Below are 25253 nucleotides of genomic sequence, written 5' to 3' on the forward strand. Positions count from 1 at the left end.
ATTTAAAAGGCCCTCTAGTTTTTCCGTAATTTTATTTGGCTTATTTATCTTTGTTGCAAACTCTGTTCTGTTTTATACAATGCTCGGTTCTTTCGTAATTATATTGCAATTATTGGTTTCTCTTTAACTTACACTCTTTGTGAATTTTGCACTTAAAAATGTCTTAATGGCTAGGTTTTTATATTTTATTCTTGAAATCCATTGATTGTTCTCTATGTGGGTTTTTGGATGAACGATGATGAACTTCTCTCAGCGCGAACGATAGGATTTTGTAGTGTTTTTTCGCTCATATAAATGGGTGTCATATATAGTATATTCTTTTAATATTAATTTATACCTAGTACATATTCTGCATATATATATATCATGTATATGGTTAATCAGTTTCTATTTCATTATTAGCTGCGTAAAAAGGGGAAACGGACAAGTCCCTGAACTCTATTAATTGCTTTTAGCTTATACGACATAAAATTGTTTAAAAGATTGGAACCATAGCATATCTACCCTCCAGAAAAACAAACAAAACTATTGCCGTAGAAACTACATTGGTAAATAATTCGATTTCTCAGTTGTTCGGTTTTTAGTTGTTTAAACATGTATAATTAGCATTAATCATAATAATAATAATAATGTTGGAGAAATGAAAAGGCAGGTTTTGTGGGAGGAGAAGGAGGAAGAAGAAATGATGATCGGATCTCGTCTTGGCTGCATTATGTGGTCTCGCCCTTGCCGCTATCATCAGCCGACTCGGCGTCGGCCGCCTCCCTGCCCAGCAGACCGTTGTTGTTATTCTTGTTCTTGCACTTATTTTTGCTTATCGAAGCCGTGGCACTATCCTCATCGTCGTCTTCCTCCTCATCATCCTCGTCATCGTCATCATCCTCATCGAAATCATCATCATCGTCGTCTGTGGGCAGATCGTCCTCCGTCTCCAGATCGAAATCATCATCATAAAAGTTGGCATCCAGGCCAGAATCTGTTGCGGGCTTGCGCGTGGGCTTCAGGCAATAATCCTCCAAGGTCATGGGCACCACAATGCCCTCACGCTTGGCCTCGGCATTGGCAGCCAGGGCCTGTTTGCGTATGATGTTTGGATACTCATTATCCTGGCCCTGAAATTAGTAAATCCTTATTAAAAAGCCAAAAAAGGGAGGGTGTAAATGTCCAGTATGCGGACTTCTGGTTAAGATTTATATAAATTCAAGCAAATCATTCGGCATTCTCTACTTTATTTCAATACCAGTGGCTCAAGCCCGCATACTAGACACTTACTAACAGCCAGAAGATGCAGTCTCACCTGTGAATCTCGCCACCGACGATACATGACCGACGCATCCACATTTGCCGGCGAAAATGTGTTGGGCTCGTTGAGTAGCGATATAACCGACAGCAGGATGGTGCGCACATTCTGCGTGGGATTCCAGCGCTCGCAGGGCAGCTCACCGCTCTGCGGATCATCCACCGGCGGATGCAATATGGATATGCACAGATCCCCATTCTCGTAGACATTCGGATGCCAGACCTTCGTTAGGAAGCGGATGGATGGCGGTGAGTAGGGATAGTCGTGGGGGAACTTCATGTGCGCCTTGAAGTAGCCGCCCTGGTAGAGAGTGTCTGGTGGGCCAAATATGGCCACCTCCCACTCGAATAGGTTGTCGTCATTGATCAACTTGACGCGGAATCCCTCCACCGGCTCCTCCTGGAGCGACTTGTACTCCATGGCCAGGGCTCGCACCGCGGAGCTGCTCGGCGTGCTACTTGGGGCGGACGATGAGGTGGAAGAGGTGGTAGCCAGGGAGCCCGATACCGCTCCAGAGCCGGCCATCATCGTTGCGGTGGACGCATGCTGCGATGTGGAGGCGGCGGTGGCCATTTGTTCAACCAGTTGCAGTCTTCCTCGCGGTCTGTCGAAGCAAAACATATCGGTGTAAGGGATTAAAACGGAACTATGCGCTATGTTTGCGGCTATATGGCATTTGGTGTGTGTGTGCGTGTGTGTGAGCGCGAGCAGGGTCAATATCTTGCTGCTGCTGGTGAATTCAAGGTGAGCACGTCGTCGTCGCAACACTCACACGGCGCGATGACTGTGTACCAATTCGGGGGGAAAAATTGCGGAAAATTTCGTCTCGAAAAACTGGCCAAGTTTGGAGGAAAATACAACATATACACATATGTATATTTGTTGATGGAAAAGGGAAACTATTTCTGCACTCTTGACGTTTACTGTTGTTCTTGTTATTCCTGTCACGACAGACGAGCGCGGAGAGGGGAAATGTGTGTGGAAAAGCGATTGCAGACTAGCACCACCGCCTGCCGCGCATATACGTACTTGTTTTGAGATTACTTTGCGATTTAATAGGCGTTTTTAAAGCCTTTTGTTATTGTTGTGTTTGACTTGCAACAATTTCACTCTTTACAAAAAAAACAAAGACCAGGGTTATGGGATTAGTGTGACCAGGGTTGGCGGTGCCGTTTGTCTTGTCAAATTATGGCGGAGATTTAAGAAAACTTATTCTAATTAAAAGAAAACAAATCGTTAGTTTGGGGGTTTTTTATGAAGTTTTCCCTTGGAAATTGTGTTGCTACGATCAAAGTGGTCATTCCACGAAATCCCAAAAGATATCGACAATCTTCGATAGCCTTCTTATCAATGGGTTCAAGTCCGCGCTAAATACTTTCGTGCGCGATATTTCATCGATGTTTTCCTTACAAAATCGGAAATTCTTATTCGATATATCGATACTTTTATGCATTTCTCACATCTCTCGCAAAATATTCTGTTGCTCTCAAAAATCTGTTAACAGCAAAATTTACGCTCTATTCTGTGATCGAGAGCATTTCTATGTTAACAAACGTTCTCTCTCTACATTTTAACATTCTACATGAAAATTCGACCCCAAACTAATGTTAACTAACAAATTTGACACTGTTATTCTGTAAGCTTGGAAAACTTTGTTTTGACATTTTAACATTTTGCTTTGAAATTCAGAGTGACCAAGGAAAACGTATCAAATAATATCAAACAAAAATATCGCGATATAAATATATAATTTTTCGAAAAATATCGATATATTGATATTTTGATATTATCAACAACTAAATCACATCCCTAGTGCACAGTTTATTAACTCTCGCGAATAACACAACTAATTTAACTAAAAGCAAACCGAACGTCGACAGCGAACGCGAGCGCCGCGGACTTGTGAAACCGGGCAAGATGTAAGAGTGTCGCGTTTAATTGAAAGCAACCCACAGAATCGAGAGAGAGGCGTTGGCCAAAGAAGAAGCCGAGAAACGGAAGACGGAAAAAGCGAATAGCGAGAAGAGAGACAGCTGAAAAAATGCATACAGGAGTGGTCGCGACTCGCGAGTAGCAAATCGAGTTAAATCGCTAAGTTTGATTGCAGCAGGCCAAACAAGTGTTTCGTTTCCGTTCAGAGTGTAAAAGCTAGCTAGCAAAACTCAAACAACGCCCAAGGAGCCAAATAGAAAAAAAACCAGCGAACAAGAGGAAGCAGACGCGAAGCTGCGTTTTGTTGATTTTAATTCTCCTGTGTGTGTGTGTGTTTGTGGCGAAAAAAGCATTTTCCAGAGAGCGAGTGGGAGATCGGGAGAGTGGGCAACTATCATTCCAGGCAAAGTGAACATGCTTTTGGCCAGAAAAAACCATAAATCTGTTGAGCCGAGCACATTTTTCCCGTGAAAAACTCGCATACATACACACGCGCGCACGCACGCACGCACTCACGCAGGCACGAAGGCAGGCAGCAGCCAGCCAGGAAAAACCAAGCAAACGCAAACACTCGTAGGGGGAGAGAGCGAGAGAGAAGCGTACGCGAAAATCATCATGTCCAGCTGGGCTGAACGCGTCCACAGGCGTGCCGCCGATCTGGGCAACGTGGTCACATCCTGCGGCCATCCGGCCACCGCCCCCGCCTATCCGTACCGCCTGGAGAAGGTCAAGTTCGGGGTGCCGCTGGAGGAGGTGTGCAAGCACAACAACAACATTCCAGGACCCTTGCTCGTCCTCATTCTGAAGCTGAACAAGGAGTCGCCGAATCGGCGCGATGTATTCCGCGCCCCCGGCCACCAGGGCACCATGAAGAAGCTCATACACTTCCTGCAGGCGGGCCGCTTGGTGAACGTCGACAACTATTCGGTCTTCACCATTGCCAGCGTCCTGAAGAAGTTCCTTCGCAAAATACCCAATGGAATATTCGGGCGCAGCGGCGAAATGGAGCTGTTTGCCATCAACGATCTGCAGAATGAATCGGAGCAGACGGAGCGCCTGCACAGGTGAGTGGCAAACGAGGGATTGGGGTGGGAGTGGCCCACGGCGCACTAAGCGACAGTGCAGGTTAGGGAAATAGTGTGGGATTTAGGTGTGGTAAATTCTATAATTTAAAAAATACCATTTAGAATTCTGATAAAAAACAATTTAAATTGTGGTTAAACTAAAAAAAAAACTTTCAATAACTTGGAAGTTGTATTATGAATAGATTCTTAAATTTCTAAAGATAGTGGTTCTAATAGGATCTTCAGTCCAAATCATTACATTGGCCATAAAGCCTTACCAAAATCATAAATTTAGATGTTAACAACTCGCAGACGGGCAACTCCTTATGCGTTGGGGGAACATTAGTATTCTACTCCACGGCCAAAGACACTTAATTTGCCTGGGGATTACATGAAATTCATTCATTTTAACTACTATTATTTCAACCGCAACTGTGGGTCTTATATATGTTTGTGTGTTTGCTAGTGTAACTACATAGCTTGCGGTAAACTTGCTGAACCGGATCTATAGATGTAGATTCGGTAGATGCAGCACAGCAGTCTCAAGAATCTTCAGGGGGAGTTAATTCACTGGAAAGCCTGCCTCTTACACGTATATGTTGTTTTCATAGTTCGCGCTCTTCTAGTTTTTTCTCTTGTTATTGTTGTTTGCCTTTTCGGGTAAATGTTGTTGTTTTTGTTGCCTGGCACTTGTTGACACATTTGTGTGGATTTTCACTAATTTTCACTTGAGCGTTAAGCGTTCGCTTAACCCTTAGATGTGTCTGCCAATTTACATAATTTGTGCGCTCAGCGAAAGAAAAAAAAAAAAAACAAGCGGCAAATGTTTGGTTTTATAATAAACAGTAAAGCATACAAATATTGAACTACAGGTGAAAATTGTCTGTGGGATTTTCTGAAAAGCTTAGAAAAACTATAGATTATTTTGTTGTCAAGATATTTGTTATAAAAATCTGTTTTTAAGGGGATTTAAAAATATATTTAAATATTAAATTACCGTGAGAAGTTTGTCTTTAAGTCAATTGTAATTGTTTAATTAGATTTTAATTATTTTTGCTTGTATAGAATTGTGACTGTATTCAATTTATTCTGATTTTCGCTGATTCACTGCTCAGCCTTGTATGGGTTTTAAGAAGAAACTCGGCGGCAAGTGTAAATAGAGACCGTTGAAAGGGTTAAGCTTGGATTTTCGGTTCGCTTTCGGTTAGCTGTAGTCTTTGCCGTTGTTGTTGTTGTCTCTAGTTGGGGCAATCGATTTCTAACCATCTGAATTAGAGCATAAAGCGTGGGCTAACACACATAGCTCAAAGCACACAGACATGGCCAAAGACAAAGACCAGCCAACGCAGGTCCAATTAAAAGTAAACGAAATATTCGTTGCTGCAATTCGCAATTGTTTCGTCTTCTTTTTATTTCACAAAAAGTGAGCGGGCTTGCAAATAATTAACAAATCGGACATTTAGAGCCGATGATCAATTGCGATTGACAGCCAGAAATGATTTGTCTGTTCTGGGGGCTCCTTCCTTCTGGCGTTTAATTTGCTTAATTTGTTAAACATTCGACTGATTGAGATGGATGCGGCACCGGATTGGTTTGCGATGCTGATACTGCGTCAGCAGATCCGATCCGTTTGGATCAGAACAAGTCCATTGGTTACATTAAATGCCGAACATTGCCTGCTAAATGCTAAATGTGCGTGTAAACAAATAACGTCAGCAATAAAACATAAATTTAAAACTTCTGCATGCGTAGAAATCGACCGCCAAATTATTTTCATTTCGCGGGGTGGCTGGGGCACGGAGCTCTTCGTTTTTCAGTTTGGCAACCTGTGCGTATGCGTACAGAGGCGGTGAAAATAATAGTGTTTATTTTGAAAAATAATAATAATTATAATGATTTACTTTAATTAAAAAAATAAATTTCTTCAGCTATGTAATAAAAGTAAGATAATAATACATATGATAATATGAAATGATACATATCATAATAATACATATAAGGGTTCTTCGCTGGATACTGGAAATATCCTTAAAAATTTGTATTTTATTTATTTATTATTTTTTTTTTAAATTAGTATCTAAAATATATAGTTTTTCTTTTAATTTTAAAACCTCCTAACCTCTTGATCACGACTGTAAGTGTGTGTAAACATTTTCAAACTTGTACAATTATATACACACATTTGTTGTAATTGTTGCTCCCGTTGGCTCCTCTTTTGTTTATTTACCTTTCGGGGCAGGCACAAAAACAACAACAACAACAGCTACGGCCACAGCTACAACTACAAGCACATTGGGCAATCACAATCGAATCAAACCAAAATGCGCGAAAATAGCGCCACAGCCGTCACACCAAGCAAGCTCCAAGCAACCAACCAACCAACACACACACGCACACACCTTTAAAAATAGACACGCGTTGGAAACTTTGTATCAATTAAAACGTAAACGCTGAAAAGAGAAAGGTGGCGGAGAGGGGGCTGGCTGGCTGTATATCGTATCTTTTCCCCTCTCTGTTTCTTACTCGCTGCTCACATCAGTTGGCACATCGTTTGTGTGTGTTTTTATTCCAGCTGTGTTTTTTTTTTTGTTTCTTTCCAATTTCTTGTTGTTATTGCAGCTCATCGACGTCATTGTTGCACGTTTTTGCAATAGACCAAAAATACAAATGAATTGTATATTGTTTTTATCGCCGTTTACTTTTGCCTTGTGTAAATTACAAGCACACAGCAAGAAAGCGAAAAAAGTGGCAAAGGCAATCAAGAAAGCAAAGCAAAGCAGCTGCCAAAAGAGAGTGTGAAGCGCTTTCTCTCGCACTTGGCCTCACTCTCTAACTCTACCTTGCACTCTCTCTCTCTATGTCTTTGGTTCGTCCTGTTATTCGCAACTTGTTGCCTGGCCAAGAGAAAAGCTTTCGCAAGCTTTTTCCAACGCCTGTTGCTCTTTTTAGGTGTGAATTTGTTAATTGTTTCATCTTTCTATTTGTACAGTTGAAAATCTTTAGTTTAAGCTGCCATTATAATGTCATCTCTAGAACTTTTTCACCCATTAAGCTGCAGTTTATTAATATGTATTTAATTGTAAGCCACTGTTAACCACAAGAATGTCCATTATACTAACTGAAGATTAAAGTACAAGGAGCTGTTAAACACACAATGCGCAGTTAAAATAAATATAATGTATATATTTTTCGATATAGTCAATAAAAAGGGCCTGTCTTCTAGCTAATTAGAAAATACATTAAAAAACCGGTTCCAAATAATTATACATATGTATTTCCTCAGAAACATTTGAATCTTTGTTAGCTTCGAGTTTTTTCTAGAATTTGTGGAGGATTTTTTTTTATCAGACATCACTGGCTACATTTAGATGTGAGTCACCCATCACGTGAGGTTTGTAGTTGTTTACATATTCCGCCTTCTTGTACGTCATCAATAGCTCCCGATAAGGATTTAGTACTCCCAATGGAGTAATTCTCTGGACAATTATTTTGAAATATTTTTATGGGTACTGATCCCTGGGGGAATATGAAGTACAATAAGTAATCTGTATTTCTTTTGGGAATTTTGTTTTGCTAAAAGCATAGCAAACCTCGATCTGACGTTACTTTTTCTGATCCTGTTGTGATCAGCTGCCTTTTACCAGCTGTCCTCTCTCACTCTCCCCCCTTTCCATACTTTCTTCAGTTGCCCTTTTTCCTAGTCTTCATCAATTATGCACACTTCGTCCTCATATTCTTCATCGTTGGCCATAGTTAATAGGCTATTTACACAATTGCCTGCTGGACAATTGTTAATGGCAGGGAATACTGATAAGTGCAAAAAGAGACAGGGACAGGGAGAAACACGAAGAAAAGTAGGAAAATTTGCCCGCTTTTGTTGTTCTTGTTGCTGTTGGTTTAGACAAACAAATGGCAAAAACTGCACTGCCAACAACAACAATAACACTAACAAATACTAAGGGAGACTACGATAAAGCCGCATTGTCCCAAATGGCATTAACAAAAGACAACGTTCTTGTCTACATGTCCATAAGTCCATAAGCCGTCATCGTCATCAGACGTCTGGAAGGGCACCACCTTTTGCTCCTCCCCTGCCTCTGTTCTGACTGAGGTTCGCTTCCTGATTATTGTAATATATTGTTATTCAGATGCATTGTTTTCCCTTAGTTATCGGATTTTTCTGTTCGATTTACCTATATATATTTACCCAACTGAGGCCACAAAATGATGTATCACTAAACTGCAGTTTTTGAAGTTTTTAGATTTTATAGGTTTCTAAGAACAATTTCGAGGATAAATAGCATTTAAATAGACTTAACTTTTGTCTTAATGGCAACCTTGATGGGTTCACTAATCGCTTTTATTTCAGCGGTTGCCACCTCATCAGGAGTTTGAGTTTTCCATTCGACTTTGACTGCATAAATATAAACTCGAAACTGACGCCGCCGTGTGTATAAACAACAATGCCAAACAAAACCAATAAATGTTAAATAAAGCGAGCGAAAAAAATGGACTTATAAACATGCTAAAAGCGTGGAAATTTACGTCAGTGGAGCGTCGTCTTTTCTTCCCTTTTTTCCCCCCCCTTCTCAAGGGTTCTCTTGGTTTAACAATTTTCCTTTAAAAAAAAAGAGCCCTGAACGTTGGACCGATGAACGATGAGCAACTGGACTGTAGAGACGCAGTCACTAAAAACATATGGCGGATATACACTAGCCACCAGGGAATCAGTTCTCTTTTTTTTGGGGTCAAGCAACTTTATTAATTTTATTTATTTTTTTAGCTTTCACCATGCTTGCAAAAGATATAAACATGAATGCGTCAACAGGGTTTTAAAGGGAAATAAACAATTTATAAATACAATTTAATCTTGTAAATATTTAGTTATATAATTTATTTAAATTTTAATCTTAATTTTTATATATTAAATATTTCAATGTTTTCTTATAAATGGACCTTTGTAACCCTACGAAATACCCAAGTTCTTGGTTCTAAAAATTGGGTCTAGCATTCATTATCTGATTTCTATGATTGATGGCCTAGTAGATAGAAAACAAACAAAACAATCGGTTGTGGAGTGTAATCAGGGCATTGTCGTCGTCGACGTTGGCTTTGGTTTGGTGGCTTGGCTGGTGGGTCATTTAGTCGTCATCCATCCAGCACATATCGTGATGTCTGCACTTAGTATACGTATGCTGAAAACGGCTTTTTATTATCGTGCATTTGTATTGCTTTTGCTGGGTTCATTATTATGACGTATTGTCTTTTGTATTGTGCCGACGACCAACTACAATTGTCAGTAAGATAAAAAAGACTTGCTGCTGTGGTTATTTCTTTTTTTTTTTTTTTTTTTTTTTTTTTTTGCATGTGTTGAACGGAACACAAAGGCTGTGGCTTCCACTTCTTCCCCAGCGATCTTCCAACTGAATCTCTGTCATCTTTAATTTGTACACAGAGCATTTTTTTTTGTATAAGAATTATATAAAATTTAAAAAAAATCACCAGTTATTCTCTCATCTTACGATAAAGCTGAGTATTTAAAAACTTTCCGGAATATTTCCACTTAATCAGTTAAATAATTTCCAAGTAATTTCATAAAAAGGAAATCCAGACAGAAATCCAAAGGTTATTAAACTGTAATAGCATAAATTCCCAAAAGAGTCGGGGGAAAAATTACCCAAGTTAAATGGTTTTAGGTAAAAATAATAATTTATTTATCAAAAATACATGAAACCAAATATTTTTTTATGGTGCATCTGAAGAAGATGCAGATTGAGCTCGCTACAATGAATATTGATGCTGATTTTGCAGTGCTGAGAAAAAAACAACAGAAGCTTGAAGATATAAGAGATATGAGCAGTGCGCATAATTATAAAAACTGACCGATCCGGCAGTCAACTGCTTAGTAGGCAAAAAATGTGCCCGATGCGATAAGAGTTGCCGGCAGCCAGTCGCAAATGATGCACAAAACACATTCCTCAGAGACGCACACACAACACACACAACACACACAACACATACAACACACACAACACACACAACACATACAACACACACAACACACACAACACACACAACCCACACACTATCCTCTTCATTTTCCTAGGCCCAAGTGATGCGTAATTTTCTCAACAATACATGGAGTATCATTAAGTTATTTGCTTATGACCTAATGTAAATGAATCATTTAGAGCGGCGACCACATCAATTGAACCACCCACCACATGTATTGTTAATTTTATTGGCATTCACCCGATTACATTGCACATTATACATCTTTATATATATGTAAAAGAATTGACCGACATTCATTATGTCTTGTCTGTTATCTGAAATGATGTGTAAAGTGTTTTCTACTTCAGAAGCTTTGTTGGTTTCTTCCGGTTAAAAGACATATTTCTGGATTTATTTTTCTTTAATTAAAATATGAGTTATATAGCTTATATTAATATTCTATGAAAGCTAGATTATTTAAATTAAGCTTACTTAATAAGACATTTATCATTAAATTTCCCTTGGTTTTCACAGAATATGGTTCTCTTCAAGATTGATTATAAATCACAATTCCGGAACCTTTCTATATTCCTCAGTAAAGCCTTTGAATAATTCTATATTTATAACGTATCAGTCAGTTGAATTCCATAAAATATATATTATGCAGCCATATAGCTTTTCCTGAATATATATGTATTTGTATATCTCAATGCAAGCGTCTCTTGTAACGCAAGGAAACTCAATTATCTCGTGTATGATATTTCACTTATCACTTGCACAGACCTCGCCACTCTTGACAAGACGGCATAATTCACTCACTTGACTTGACTCACACACAAACTCAGACCCAGAAGAAAGAGTCTCTGAAGCCGGGGAGGGAGATCAGATCTCCTCCTCGAAAGTGTCACAGTAGAGTTGGTGGGAATATCGGGGAACTGGTTTCTCTGTAGGGCAGAGAGCTTTATTATTGTCTGCATCTTTCAAGACACATCTTCTTTTCCATCTCATACGTAACGCACTGAAAAAATATTGTGATAAAATACTGTTACAAAAGCAAATCAAATGCGGCGAAAAACAAACAAAACGGCTGTGGAGATGCGAATAAAAAACTGTCCGACATTATTCATTTTTATGAATGAAAATAAACCAAGTTAACAATAAATGAAAATGATTCATCTAAATAAAATGACGCGTTGTCTCTGTGTCTGTCTGTCAATGAACAATACGCAGAAGCTACGCATGGTAAATATTAAAATCGGAAACTATTTAGCGTTGATTCGAGGAAATATACATACAAGCTATATATGCTAATGTCTATGCCGGTGTTTTTATTGTCTTTTGTTTTGTGGCTCTTTTTATTTGGCCTATTGATTATGTAAATGAGAGTGCCGAATAAAATAGGACTGATACTGCGACGCATGCGCAACGTGATTATATAAGGCGAGGAGATCCACAGACCCTAATGGTACCCATCAATCACAGAAGTAAAGGTAAAAAGGTAAAAATCATCAAATGATAAAGTAAACAATAAAGCACAATTACTCATGCCATTAGGGTCTTTTTTTTTTTTTGTGCCCTCAGTAGGGATTGTAGGGTTCGGAAACTTGGTTGATATAGTATGTTATATTGAGCTTATCTCTCCAATATCAACAGACGTAAACACTTGTTCCGCTTTCAGTTATTGTTGCCGGCTGTGGTTGCTGCGGTCGTTGTTTATACATACATATATATATATTTTTTCAACAGCATTCCGCGTAATTAATGCAATTAATAAACGATTTGTACGCATTCCACTTTATGGGCGTCAACGACAACAATTCCAGCAAAAACAAGGCAATCTAAGTGTAATGATAATCGTTATCAGTTAACATTTTAGGCAAGAGTTCGAGGTGATCATTAGCTTTTCCCCCCCGTTATAACCGATTATGCTGCTGGCCTCCAGGAAGTTCAAACATTTGGCCTGAAGAAGCCGCAACATGTGTAGTTAAAAATTGGTATCGATAAGATAAGAAATCATCCTTGTTTTATTTTTACTTTTTGTAGAAACCACTTTCAGGCGGCACGTTTTTCCAGTTTTTTTTATTTACAATGCAATGCTTGGCTGATTAGGGTTCACTATAGTATAGTTTACTATATAGTGTTTGTTTGGCTTGGGTTGGGTCTGGGTCTGGGTCTGGGTCTGGGTCTGAGCCTGGAACTGGTGGCATTGCTTAGGTTGTTCACATTAATACCTTATTGACTCACTTGCGGTCGAGCAAACAAATTGAGAAATATCAATGAACTAATGAACCTGGGAACCTTGACCAATGGTAACCCATCACAGTTTTACGGATATGACTTTAAATAAAGGGAGTGTCTTTGATAAAAGGAATTTATGTGGGAGGAGCAATGAATAAATATTCATGCAATTTATTATTCACACAAAAACGATTCTTAAGAAATACAAACATGTATGTATTGTAGAGAGTTTATAATGTTTTCGAAATAAGCTTTCCATCTTGTTCATTAATTTAAAATACAGTTAGAAACTCTTGTTTACCCTAGACTATTTTAATTAAAGGCATCATTAGGTATTCCAAGAAGAGTCTTCTCCCCATCTGGGTCTAAGTTTTCTCCAACATATTGTAGACCTACGTCTCTTGTCTGAGTAATTTAAAGCATTTAAGGTTCCCACCTCTCACTTGGCCAGTTTTGGATTTCTCCATTTGTGACAGTTCATGCGGGTTCCATCATCGTAAAGTTTTATTTTCTGTTGGCTTTCAGTTGTCGATTCAATTAACTGGAATCCATCATTCCGTACACTTGAGATTTCCCAATATTTTCCTCGCTTGTAAACCTTTTCCCCCCCTCTGAGATATTCCTTCTAAATGCTACAATTATCGGGCTAAGCCGACATCGTGTCACTCGTTAGTCTGTTTTCCTTTCTTCTCGGGCAGTTCACACCACCAGCAGATCGGTGGTCGCTCCATGTCTTATAGTATAGTTCATTGTCAAGCGATTTGAGCCCCTTCCCCCCAACTCCTCCATTTATTGTTGGATCTTGAAGTTTTCACTTTTAAAGCGCCAGCTTTGGGAGAGATGCCGAGTAGAGGAGAGTGTGGTGTTGCTTTTAAAGCATTAATTGATTGAGTCGAGTTTTTATTTTTCTTTTTCTTTTGGATAGCTCCTCGCCTGGCTTGGCTTGTCTTGTCTTGGCTTTGGTTTTGGTTTTGGTTTGCTACCTCTATCAAGTTGTGTAATGTGTGGACGCTTAGGAGGAGGTTGCCAACCAGTTTTTCTTCTTCCCCGGCCAAAGTCACCAAAGCACCGGGCAGCTGCAGCTGGAGCCCGGGACCGGGCCCGGGCTAAACCATTTGTTTCGAAAAATCATTAGGCACGCCAAAATGAAAGTGTAAACAGACCCAGACATACACTATATAGAGACATTGCCTTCGAGGAGCTTCAGGTCTGACTTTCTTTGGCCAGGCAATGATTTTTATGGCCAACAAACGGCAGTAGTTCAGTCAAGAATGAGTCAGTGCGCTTCTGTAATAATAAGTAATACGGAAAGTGTTGTATGACTAACAATTTGCCCTGCCAGCTCAATGCGTCCAAAAGCCATTCATTTCTATGATAACAGATCTCGAAACAAATATTTACGAAATCTACAATCAACCTTAGATTATGCCGGTTGCACTTTGGGAAATTTATGTTCTAAATTTATTAAAATTTTAAGAATATAAAAATGTTCTTTAATAAATATACAGCTTTAAAATGAATATAAATTTAAATTTAATTAGAAAAAGTTTCTCAGAAATATTTAATAGGGTTTAGTTGTTTAGTAATAAGATTTTAACATTGCAATCTTATAAAATATTTGATTAATTTTGTATATATTTTTACTTTTATATATTTCAACTTTTATTAAAAGAACCCTTCTCTCCATTTCAACCTCCTTTGCAGACTCTTCGGTTCGCTGCCAAAATACACACAGCATCTATTAGTTTTATTGTTCGGCACATTCCGGGTCATCGCTAGCAATGCGGCCCATGCCTCCACCGGAATGACCAGCGAGGCACTGGGCGTATCCGTGGCACCCAGTTTCTTTCAATCCTGCGTTAGTGATGGAAAAACCGCTCGCATGGAGGATGTGCTCAAATTCAAGGTGAGTCTTTTAGAGAATTTTTTTAATTTATCTTATTTTATTTATATAATTTACTTTACTTTCAGGTTGCTACCAAAATCATGCAAAATATAATTGATAAGTTTGCCACCCACGACATCTTTGGGCGTGATAATTATGAATATTATGCCCGCGTCACAGGACGCATACTCAAGGTGCAGGATGAGTGGATTTGCAGCTTTCAGTATCCACCACCGCCGCGTGGTAAATTGGCTCAACAGAAATATGCATGTGAGTAAAAGAATGTTTAAGAAAAAGGGTACACAAAAATACTACAAAATATATATTAATAATATAATTATTAAAAAAGAAATAATAAGACAAATTTATATTATTATTATTATTTATATAACAAATAGTAGAGTTCATTTTCATAGATCATACCAAATCCAAGTGAAGAATTTGGTGACTCACAAGATGAGTCATTGGTTGAAGAACTACCCCAAACAATGACTTGAATTCCTGGCTAATACATTCCTTTTTTGTTCTTCCCTCCCTAAAAAAACAGTACAACATTCATTGGAGGCGGAGAAGACCTGGCTGCAGTGCCAATGCGAGCGTTGGGGCTTACGTGAGTACCACCTCTTTTATACGAGTTTCTTAAGTTCTATCCGTAGTCATAGTTAGTTATAGACTCTTTGTGCTTTGCTTCCGGACTCCTACCTCCTCTCTCTCTTCACACTCCACACTGTCCGATCTAATTCTTCTGTCTGTGTGATAAGCTCATCCTTGGTCATTTTGGTGTACCCGAAACAAGATAAGCTTCAGCCTCACCCTCTGGCTCTCTCATCCTCCTATACAGCTTTGTGCTCCCTGCATGCTCTAGTAGAACTGTTGTGTTTTGTCTTCTTCCCCTTCATTCATATGCAATGTTAACCATGACCCCATGACCTAATTTAGTGGCCCAGGAAGAGTCCCGATCGACGCCCGCCCTGCTGACCAGTTCCAGTTCGGCGTTGGAGAACAGCGTTCTCTCGCTGGGCGTCTCACCGGAACACTCGTTCATCGAGAGCTGTGCCCGCCTCTCCGTATCGCTGGAGGGTCCCGGCATTTTTGCCATGACCTCGTCTCCACTCCCGGCCAAGCGAAATGGAAATGGGAATGGCAATGGCAATGCTACGGACTATGATTACGATGACTATGCCGATGATGACGAGGACAATGATGAGCTGGATGGCGTTCATGACTTTGGGGCCGAGCTGGAAATAAGCAGCATAGCGCCGCCACATGGAAGTCGAGGCATATATCGCCACAAACAGCGACCCCAGCAGCCACTTCACTACCAAGAGCAAGCGCAGCAGCATCAGCAGCCGCAACAGCAGCAGCCACACCACCGCCAGCGAGACTACGAAGATGATGATGACGACGATGAGGACGACATGACCGTTGTGAAGCGACGCTATCGCCAGAACAAGAAGAAGCCGGCCCCCACGAGCAGTAGCCATCACCAGCGGCGGTTGCGTACGGGAACCAAGAGCCTAGATGGCGGAGGCGTTGGCGGTGGCGGCGAGCGACGTCCATCAGCAGGATCGAATGCTGGAGGCAATCCCGTTGGCAATCCCACACCGCCCAAGCCCAAGCAACGCACCTGCAGCCGCTGCAATCGGGGCATACGTCACAGCAGCTCCTGCAGCTCCAACTCAGCCGGTGCCACAGGCTCCAACGGGGGATCTGGAGCGGCGGGCAACGGTGGAGCGGAGGGCGGCATGACCATGGATGAACTGAGAGCCGTCAATCGCTATGCGGAGAGCACAAAGAGCCTCTCGTATCTGCCACAGGTGAGGGATGAGTTCCTGCTGGGCTCGCGCATTTCCGTCTGAGATCTAGCGACTGTTGTTGTGTAGAACGTACATCTATATATGTATATAGATCCTAGATCCTAGATCCTAGGTCTAATATTAACCCCCTGCAAAATGCTCGAATTTCTTTTATAAGTTTTCGTTTCTTTTTTCCAGCGAAAGATATAGAATCAAGAAGCAAGAATATCCTAGCTATTAAGTTTTACTTTCTCTTTCTTTTGTCTTTATTTCACCTTTACGATTTTCTGTTGCGAATTTTGATTTTCAGTTATTTTTTTTATTGTATTAAATTTTTTGATATGTACAAGTTTTCTTTCTTTTTTTGTCAAGTGGAAATGTTTTTTCCTTCTTATCACTATCTATCACTGACTTTATCTATCTTAACTCTCACCTAGCAAATTGTTAAACGAATTTTGTGTTTCATTTTTGGAAATGTGTTTGCCTTTTGCATAGTTTACTTTATTATTTTTCTTTTCTTTTCATTATTTGTATGATTTTTCTATAATCTAACTAAAACCAAATTTGTGCGCCTGCCAACGATATCAAAAATTACTACTACTCACACAACAACAACAACAATTACAACAATCAACAACACATTTAATATTATTGTAAAACATAAGAAACCCCATCACAACTCCCCAAAAACGGTACAAAAAGTACACAAAATCAAAATTTAGTTAGTTTAAAAAGAAAAAAGAAAAACAGCACCAAAAACAGACATTAAAAACTAAAACATAACAAAATCAAAAGGAAATAAAATGTGAACCATTCCAACGAAAAACATAGAAAACATTTTATAAATACACCTGCTCCTACTTATAGACACCTATTTTCACTAAATAAAAAACAAGTGCTAAACCAAATTGCGTATTTAATAATACAAAACCAATTGGGAATTATAAGAGACAAGTTTAGGCTTCAGCTGAGATTGGAATTGTAAATAAATATTCAAAGATTGTAGGTTTAATTAGTGATCAGACTTTAGTTTCGGGGAATTTCATGTGGATCTTTGGATTTTCTGGACCTAAAAAAGAACTTGGATCAAGCAGAAGTATACAACATATTTTCCACAAACTCAATCTCTTGTACACAACTTGTAAATGTAGATGTTATTTTAAAGATACTACACCTTATTATTATTTATTTATGATGTAATCGGATAGACCACACTCTGTATTATAAGCTTCTTCCTTTGATTTCGTTGTAATCATTATTTTGTAATATATATTTATTTTTAGAGACCTAAGCCATATTGTTATCTCTGCACTATAGTTTAATTTCAATGTTATCATATATTTTGTAATTCTTCTCCTTTGTCTTTGCCTTGTCTATGTAGCTTAGAAATGCCTGCCTTTGTTTGCTGTGCACCCTGCATAAATGCATGTAGCTAAATTACTTAACCAAATAACATTTAGTTGATAAGCAAAAAGCAAAAACAAAACACAGACATAATCATGCGAATCATACTACAAAAGACACAAGCCCCGAGATATATACATATTGCATTTGTAATTAATTCTTCTTTATTCCTGAATGTTGTTGTGTTTCCACCTCAAAAGATGAGCAATCAAAGCGCGCTTGTTGGCGGTTTTTTCACTGAATGTTGTTTCCTTAATTAATTATATTTTTAATTTTATGCTTGTTCCGTATGTTGGGGGTATTCATGGTAAAATGTATCCTTTTATTCCTTGTCACTTCGAATACCCCTAGTGTTTAATCATTTTGTATAATCTTGCACAGCTTTTTTTTCACTCTGCGCTGATTCTGCCACTGAAACTAAATGTTTTGTTAACAATTTATTACGTTTTTTTTTTTAATTTTAATTTTGAGTTTACTTTCAAATATTTTTGGTTTTGCCTTTTTAAAGTTTTTTAAATTTAAGTGAATTAAGAAAAATACAAACAAACCAATCATTAATGCTAGCTAAAAAAATATTAAAAAAAACAACAACAATAATTTCAATTAATGCCAAACAAAAACTCTAATGCGATAATTTTGAATCCCCCTCCGTCTTCCCCACCAACTACAACTACAACAACAAACTCAACAACAACCAAACTCAACAATAAACTCAACAACAACATCAACATCAACCACCAATGAAAAAACATGTTTGAAACGCTGTTAGGTCCATGAACGCCAAACCGCACGCATGCGCACCCGCTCCGAGTGGTTCCTGGGTCCCCGGGATGCTGTGGTCACCCTGCAACTGCCGGCGGACACCTGCAGCAACTGCTGCTTGGCCGCTGCCGCTGGATACTTGGGCGGCGGCAGCACCCGGGATATGCGACAGGCCCAAACGGAGGGCGAACGTAACCAGGCGGCTCTGCTATATCACTTTTATCGCCGCCAGCAGCAGCAGCAGCAGGAGCAGGAGCAGCAGCATCACTTTGACGATATGATGGACACCGAGGACAGCTATGGACAGCAGAAGGAGCAACAGCAGCAGCAGCAACAAATACATTCCAAGGGCCTCTTGAGGCCACCGCCCATGCAACATCAGCAGCCACAGCAGCAGCGACGTCTGCTGCTGGACGTGAATACGGGTAGTTATAACGACGGACTAACTGCTCTCACCAACAAACACAACAACAACAACAACAACACTAACAGCGGCGACCATAACCTGGCTAGCATCAATCTACACGAACCGCCATTCGCTGCCTCCACATGCTACTTTTCCACACAATGCTTGAGCCGATGCCGGCTGGTGCAGCCAGCTGATGCTGCTGCTGCAGTTGTTATTGTTGCGGAGGAGGAGGAGGACAGCAGTGATTCACTGGACAATGGCGGACCACGCACATTGTTGGCCCACGAGCTGCAGCAGCATGTGGAGCCCATATTGCTGATGCGACACTCGACGCCACAGCACAGTGCCGCCTCATCGCTATATCAGTCCTATGAGGTGACCTCCATGCCTGGCTCCTCCCTCGGCAACAACAACAACAGCAGGAGCAGCGGCAGCATCAATAATAACAACAGCAACAGCAACTTTGCCACTGTCATTTTCAATGTTTTGGATTTTTTGTTTTGATAGAAAAAGAAAAGAACAAAGAAAAGGAAGAAAAGAAAAGCTAAAAAGTTGAACTAAACCTCAATTTGGAATGAAATATGTCTTGTGTTTTGCATCCAATCATGATTATTTTTTTTTAGCTTATGTCCCAACTAAATGCTAAACCATTATTATTTATTTGTATTGTTTTGTTAAAAAAAAAATAAAAGGATTCAAAGTGTGTTTATCAGGCTAACTAATTTAAGAATTTAAATTAAGGGGTTATCCGGGTTTTGAAATTTCAAAAGATGCATTTTTTTCAAACTTTTTTATATAATAGTACAAAGTGTCAGGAATGTTTTCCGAAAATTTCAAGTCGATCGAAGCAAAACTGTAGGAATGGGAGAAATTAAAACCCAGCGCGTCGTATGAGTCACAACTGGCAATTAAAACTTTAAACGCGTTTTTCTCGAAACCACTTTCTTGAAGTCGGTAGTCAAGATTTCTCGAAAACTACTGGACCGATCGACTTCAGGTTTTCCACACTTCTTCTAGACATATTTTTCTTGTCTCTGAACGAAGGAATTTTTATATCTTCAATTAGAACCGATTTTATAACCCCAAATATGGCCAAATTTGACGTAAAAAGTGTCATTTTTCATGAAAAACGCTCCCAAAAATTCAATTTTTAATTTTTTAAAAAATCCTTCGTTCAGAGACAAGCCAGACACATAAGCTAACAGAAAAATTTTGGTTTTTTGATTTCAAATAAAAATTGACGGAGAAATCCTGCCTACCGCAAGGACATAATTTTTTTTAGGGTTAAGTTCAACCCTCCCTCAACGGCTCATTTGTGAATATTTCTTGTTCAAAATTTTACAGAATTTAGTTCAAACCTTATGTATTAATGTAGAATAAATGAAATTTGAAAAATTGTCATAGGATCTTTTAAAAAAATTCTGGAAAATAGGCCTTTTTTTGTGGTTCTAAACCCGGATAACCCCTTAAACATTAAACATTATAAAATGTTGCTAATATCTAATGAGATTTGCATGGTAAACAAGCAAAGATTTCTTTGTTTAATTTAAATATATTTTGTTTTAGAATTTCATTTGTATTAGTTTTGATTAATTTGTGTGTGTATTTCGCTCTCATTTATGCTTTATTTTAACAAACAATAAACTTTATTATTTATTTATACTGTGTATAATGAGAAACATAAACAAAATGAAAAGAAAAAGAATAATGTGAAAAAGCTTTTTTGTGTTTTTGTCTTTATGTATTTACATGCAAAATTAAATGTGTGTTTATGTGTTGTACTTGTTGTTGTTTACTAACCCCCTCCCCCCAGAGATTTTGTGTTTCACCTTTTTTTTTTTGTACATTTATTTTGTAAACTGTTCAGAATCAGCAGGTGCAACAGGTAGTAAGCCATAACACCATCAACAACAACAACAGCCACAAATGACAACTAAACACTCAACATTTAAGAAGCCACCAATAACCAAAAGTTTAACTCAGCCAGCCTATAATTTATTTCTCCTATTTTTTTCTTTGTCCCCCAATTTATACCCGATCCCCTCGATGATGATGATGATGATGATGACCATTCCAGTTGGCAACATCCGTTTGAGTAACAGCGCCGAGTCCATTCAGTATGCTGCAGGCCGACGTCCAGTCACCAGTCTCGCCCTCAATCCCAGCCTGGGCCTCGGAGGAGGAGCCACCACCAACACCACTATCAGCCACAATCCCACCACCACTCGCCGGCTACTCATCAATGTGCCGCGTCAATATCGATCTTCGTTGCGGCGAAACAAGGAGAAGCAAATTGGCTGCGGCGGCGGCAATAGTCAGAGCAACAGTAGCAATAGCCTGGGCAGTGATCAGTTGACCGGTAATAATCCAGGATCGGCTGGAGCTTCGGTGCTAAACAAACCCTTGCTCATGGTGGGCCTGCTGCCTGGTGCCGAGCAGCCGCCTTCTGTTAGGAACTCGATTGCCGAATGCGGCATATCGACAATGTCCCAGGATGAGGATAACAGCGATCATCGGATGGATGTGGGCTTGGAGTGCACGACAACGCTGAGCTTCAAGCCGCCACGGCTGTAACAGGGACAAAGTCGGCAAAAGGATAGCGGCACGCATGACTGAGATCAGCCAGGACTCTTGCGACAGCTATAATCTATAACTTAAGATCTAACCAAGAGCGAAATAACTTGATTTTAATACGTACATATACTATATACTTCCAACAGGTGTTGTGCTTTGGAATCTCTAGAGATTTTTAAGAGATTTAAATTATTTTAAAAGTGAACTTTTCATACTTTTCAAACTTTTGGAACTTTTGGAACTTTTCTTAAATCTCTAGAGATTTCCTTGATAACCCCTAATACATTATATATTAGATTATTGTAATAATATATATGTATTTAATGTGTATAGCAAGAAAAGGCTGATTTTCTTTAGTTAAAACAAAACAAAACAAAAGAAGATAACTAAAAATTTACAACTGAAACTAAACTGTAAAATGCAACTAATTGCCAAATTTTATTCAGCACTCATTTCGTTGTTTTACCTTTACGGTTTTTATTTTTAAAAAACTTTTTTTTTTTTTTAGAAGAAGAATCTCTCAAAACTTGAAACATTGTCAAGGTAGGAAATAAACGAAATTTTTCACCTGAAACAACGACAGAAAAGAAGAAAGCAAAAGAACATCTTAACAATCTACTAAATAAAACACACATTTCATATGATATTTGATCCTACAATTCGAAAAAAGGGTCTTTAAATGCAATCAAGAACCAAGAATAAGTAATAAAGAATTAAGAGTTACAGATCTACAGACACAAGTACAAAACAAGCAACAAACAAAACACGAAACCAATCGAAAATCTTATCTATTATATATAGAAATTCTACATTGTTCTTACGAAAATTTAGCATTTAATAACTTAATAGTTAAGCGTTTTTCAAATTATACTTGTAACTGCGAAATGGAAATCAATTTGTGTAAAATGCTGCGAATGTTTATTGTTAATGTTAATAGCGTTATGTGTGTACATATAGTCTATATATGTGTATGTCTGTATGCCCAAGATATATATCTAATATGTATATTCCAGTAAACAGCAACATCCCTTTTTCAGAGGGGATTCAGAACTCTCAACAACGAAAGATAGAAGAAGGAACACACCAAACTCAAAACCAAGATAATTCCATTTAGAAACTGACTTTACAGATTCAAGAACAAGATCTAAGGGACGGATCCCTTAGATCGTTTTTCCACTGCCCCCACACAGTAGTTCTGTTTCCCCCAGACTCCCTCTTGAGACTTGGAGATTTTTCAGCTAGAGTTGAAAAATTCTTTGCAAAGTTCCGAAAAACAATATAATACATACATTTTTCCTCGCTGTTCAGTGTGTTTGTTACAAATTGAATTTACATTAAATCTAAATGTTAGATAAAATAAGATAAAAACCATTTCTTAGGGCCACTTCATACCTAGTATGAAAAGAATCTATAATATATAGATTATAAAGCTCCGATTGTTGCCCAGAATGGAGATAAGAAACACCAATTTGTTGAAATACTTTATATTGTATCAATCGACATCATTTTTATTGCTGTATATTATGGTAGGCTATAAGCTATAAAATATATGATATATAATTGTATAAACCTTACAGAGTACGTCGAGTTCGAGTGAAGTACATTCATTAGCCACTAAAGAATACTATTACATAATTATAAATCATAAATCGTAAAGTGTAAACTGTAAATGATGACGGAAAGGTATATAGATTATACGAGCAGGATCTGTTTCAAGTGCATAATGCATTTCGAATACATTTTTTCAAATATTTTTAAACGATTTTCTTATTATTTCTTCACATTTTTTGAGACATTTTCCAGGATTTTCTTAATTTTTTTTTGTGTGTATGTGAAAGTTGCACTTTAAGAAAATTCTGTATAAAAACCAAAAGAGAAAAGAATCATACATATAATGTAACTCTAATTAATGAATGGAAGAAAAATAAATAATTAAATTGGAAAAAATAATTAAGGGCGGGCACCTGGCTTACGTTTCTCTCTTAAATGCTAATACGCTTACGAACACATTTTTGGTCAGAGGTTTTCTTTTTTATCTTTTGGGTTTAGCTTTTACCTAAAACTGACAAGTAAGGAAGGGTCTTGAGAAGTTGAAGGAACAAATTTTAGGAAAAATGGGTTTATAGGAAAATTTTAGATTACGGAAAGTCTTGTTTTGAATATTCAAAATCATTACTAAAACATTTAAAATGAAAAAATCGAGTGTTTTGAAGTATAAAAAAGCTTTTCCTGTTAAATTCTATTTAATTTTAGTTAGATTTTTACTTAATTTGATTTTTTGAGCCTGAGATTCACTTGGGTTTCAGTATATTTGACCAAAAGTTAGGACGTATCTTATTTTAAAGATTTTTTTTTGTTTAATTTACACATTCAGAAAGCTTAAAAGTAAATATTTTTCTTTTTAATTACACATTTTTTCAGCTTGAAAATATTTACTTTAAAATTTGTAGATTGAATTTTTCCTAAAAGTGTTCCTTAATCTTTTAAATAAACTTGGCATAAACTTATTTTGATTTTCAAAGAACCAAAAGAGCTTTGGCTTTCAAGTCGCCATCGAATTTAGAGTATTTGTTCTGCCTGGCTCTGTTTTTGGCAAGCATGTTTAACTCTCTTCTTTAAATCATAATCTTCTTCACAAACCTTTAAATTAAATTGTGGAAAACCCTTCATTACTTGTCAGCTTGTAGGCCTTCGCTTAACTTACTTAATTGTACAGAGCTCTATCCACTATAATTCCATGTTCTATAAGGAAACTCTCCACATCGGAGGCAAAGAAATCATCGCTCAGATCATCGGTTAGTCGCACAAAATTGCCAATGAGAGCCTGGGCCTTGTAGACCAGCAGGGCGGGCAGGCCTTTGGTGCGAAAATCTCGGCTCATGCCGGCCACCGAGCTGCAGATCTTGGCAAACTTAATGGACGGATAGTCGGTGGCTAGGCTGTCCAGGCACTGGTTCAACGTGCTGCAGGCGGACAGGTTGCGCTCGTAGATGTGTATAATGACGGTGGTGTGCTTGTTCTCCTGCTCCACGCAGGCCAGGAACTCGCTGTGGGAGGTGAGTTGCTGCACCTTACCGAACTGCTGGTGGTGGCCACCTGATTGCCTCAACATCTCGGCCATGCGCTGTTTCTGGTACTGCTGCAGAAAGTCCTCGCTCATCAGTTCGTCCAATTCGGCATCCAGCTCCTCCTGCCGCTTGCGCTCTTCATCCTCCGCAGCTGTGGCCGTGGTCATCGTTAGCTTCTTGGCCAGTGCCAGACGTTGCCGCTCTGTCTCGTCCCGACGCTCGGCCTCCAGCTGCTTGAACCTCTGCCAATCCTTGACCACGCCCTTGGGTCCTGTATTTGTGGATCCTTGTTGCTGGCGGAAACCTCCAGCTGGAGTGGCGTTGGGATTTGTGTCAATGGTGAGTCCAGAGGATCCGGATTTTCCTGCTCCCTTGCTGCTGCGGCCCTCATCGCCATCGTCGCCGTTGTCCTCGCCCTCGCTGCTGCTGCAGTAGTACTCCAGTTTCTCGCCCAGTAATTTGTCCTCCAAGGTTGCCATGATCGGTAATTAACGTGTTTTTTATAGTTACAAATAATTTACAATTTAATTAGTATTAGAGCCGATAACGATACCGATATAATTATCTCTGTCAAGGCAAATTGGTCACATTGAAATCGATTAAAATAGCGTTGCCATACCTAACTAACAGGGAATATCCTTTCCAACACTATTTTCTTTTTAAATATTGGGCGGCATAAGTATCTATAACCTTTCTTAATTTTATAAAAATAAAATATATATTAATAATTTAAACCCCTTGAATTTTATTTTTATAAATTTATCTTCTTAATATGAGTAATTTTATTATAATTATTTCTTTAATAATAGTAATATAACCATTTAAAC

The 25253-nt window shown here is 38.7% G+C and overlaps 3 protein-coding genes across 9 annotated transcripts; 1 reads left to right on the forward strand and 2 right to left on the reverse strand.

The window, feature by feature from the left end:
- Positions 1 to 15: 15 nt before the first annotated feature.
- LOC108083121 (ubiquitin-conjugating enzyme E2 R2) lies at positions 16 to 2486 on the reverse strand. 4 transcript variants are annotated; one of them, XM_017178792.3, is made up of 3 exons: positions 2330 to 2486; positions 1298 to 1904; positions 16 to 1112 (listed from the first exon to the last, which is right to left on the reverse strand). In XM_017178792.3, exons 2-3 carry the CDS (start codon positions 1871 to 1873, stop codon positions 711 to 713), a joined length of 978 nt encoding a protein of 325 aa, XP_017034281.1. In that variant the 5' UTR covers positions 1874 to 1904; positions 2330 to 2486; the 3' UTR covers positions 16 to 710. The 4 variants fall into 4 exon arrangements, with proteins under 4 accessions (XP_017034281.1, XP_017034284.1, XP_070141787.1 ...); XM_017178795.3 differs by lacking the exon at positions 2330 to 2486 and adding an exon at positions 2073 to 2228; XM_070285686.1 differs by lacking the exon at positions 2330 to 2486 and having other exon boundaries at positions 1298 to 2054.
- A 586-nt stretch (positions 2487 to 3072) lies between these two features.
- On the forward strand, positions 3073 to 23308 carry RhoGAP71E (Rho GTPase activating protein at 71E). Of its 4 annotated transcripts, XM_017178703.3 has the most exons (7): positions 3073 to 4296; positions 14233 to 14434; positions 14500 to 14683; positions 14961 to 15023; positions 15353 to 16230; positions 18383 to 18800; positions 20862 to 23308. In XM_017178703.3, exons 1-7 carry the CDS (start codon positions 3848 to 3850, stop codon positions 21356 to 21358), a joined length of 2691 nt encoding a protein of 896 aa, XP_017034192.1. In that variant the 5' UTR covers positions 3073 to 3847; the 3' UTR covers positions 21359 to 23308. The 4 variants fall into 4 exon arrangements, with proteins under 4 accessions (XP_017034192.1, XP_017034195.1, XP_017034193.1 ...); XM_017178704.3 differs by lacking the exon at positions 18383 to 18800 and having other exon boundaries at positions 3078 to 4296; positions 20862 to 21023; XM_017178705.3 differs by lacking the exons at positions 18383 to 18800; positions 20862 to 23308 and adding an exon at positions 16408 to 16558 and having other exon boundaries at positions 3078 to 4296.
- LOC108083068 (phosducin-like protein) lies at positions 22837 to 24986 on the reverse strand. Its single transcript, XM_070285687.1, has 2 exons — positions 24063 to 24986; positions 22837 to 23998 (listed from the first exon to the last, which is right to left on the reverse strand). Exon 1 carries the CDS (start codon positions 24903 to 24905, stop codon positions 24063 to 24065), a length of 843 nt encoding a protein of 280 aa, XP_070141788.1. The 5' UTR covers positions 24906 to 24986; the 3' UTR covers positions 22837 to 23998.
- Between the last annotated feature and the right edge of the window lie 267 nt (positions 24987 to 25253).

This window comes from Drosophila kikkawai, chromosome 3L (assembly GCF_030179895.1).
Source record: "Drosophila kikkawai strain 14028-0561.14 chromosome 3L, DkikHiC1v2, whole genome shotgun sequence".
NCBI lineage: Eukaryota > Metazoa > Arthropoda > Insecta > Diptera > Drosophilidae > Drosophila > Drosophila kikkawai.

Excerpts from the sequence above, each read along its gene's own strand:
- LOC108083121 (XM_070285686.1), bottom strand. The coding sequence starts at position 1,921 with ATGTTTTGCTTCGACAGACCGCGAGGAAGACTGCAACTGGTTGAACAA. Across the intron at positions 1,113-1,297 it reads GTCGGTGGCGAGATTCACAG|GGCCAGGATAATGAGTATCC; the intron begins GTGAGACTGCAT and ends TACTAATTTCAG.
- RhoGAP71E (XM_017178703.3), top strand. The coding sequence starts at position 3,848 with ATGTCCAGCTGGGCTGAACGCGTCCACAGGCGTGCCGCCGATCTGGGC. Across the intron at positions 14,684-14,960 it reads GGCTCAACAGAAATATGCAT|TACAACATTCATTGGAGGCG; the intron begins GTGAGTAAAAGA and ends CTAAAAAAACAG. Across the intron at positions 15,024-15,352 it reads ATGCGAGCGTTGGGGCTTAC|TGGCCCAGGAAGAGTCCCGA; the intron begins GTGAGTACCACC and ends GACCTAATTTAG.
- LOC108083068 (XM_070285687.1), bottom strand. The coding sequence starts at position 24,905 with ATGGCAACCTTGGAGGACAAATTACTGGGCGAGAAACTGGAGTACTAC.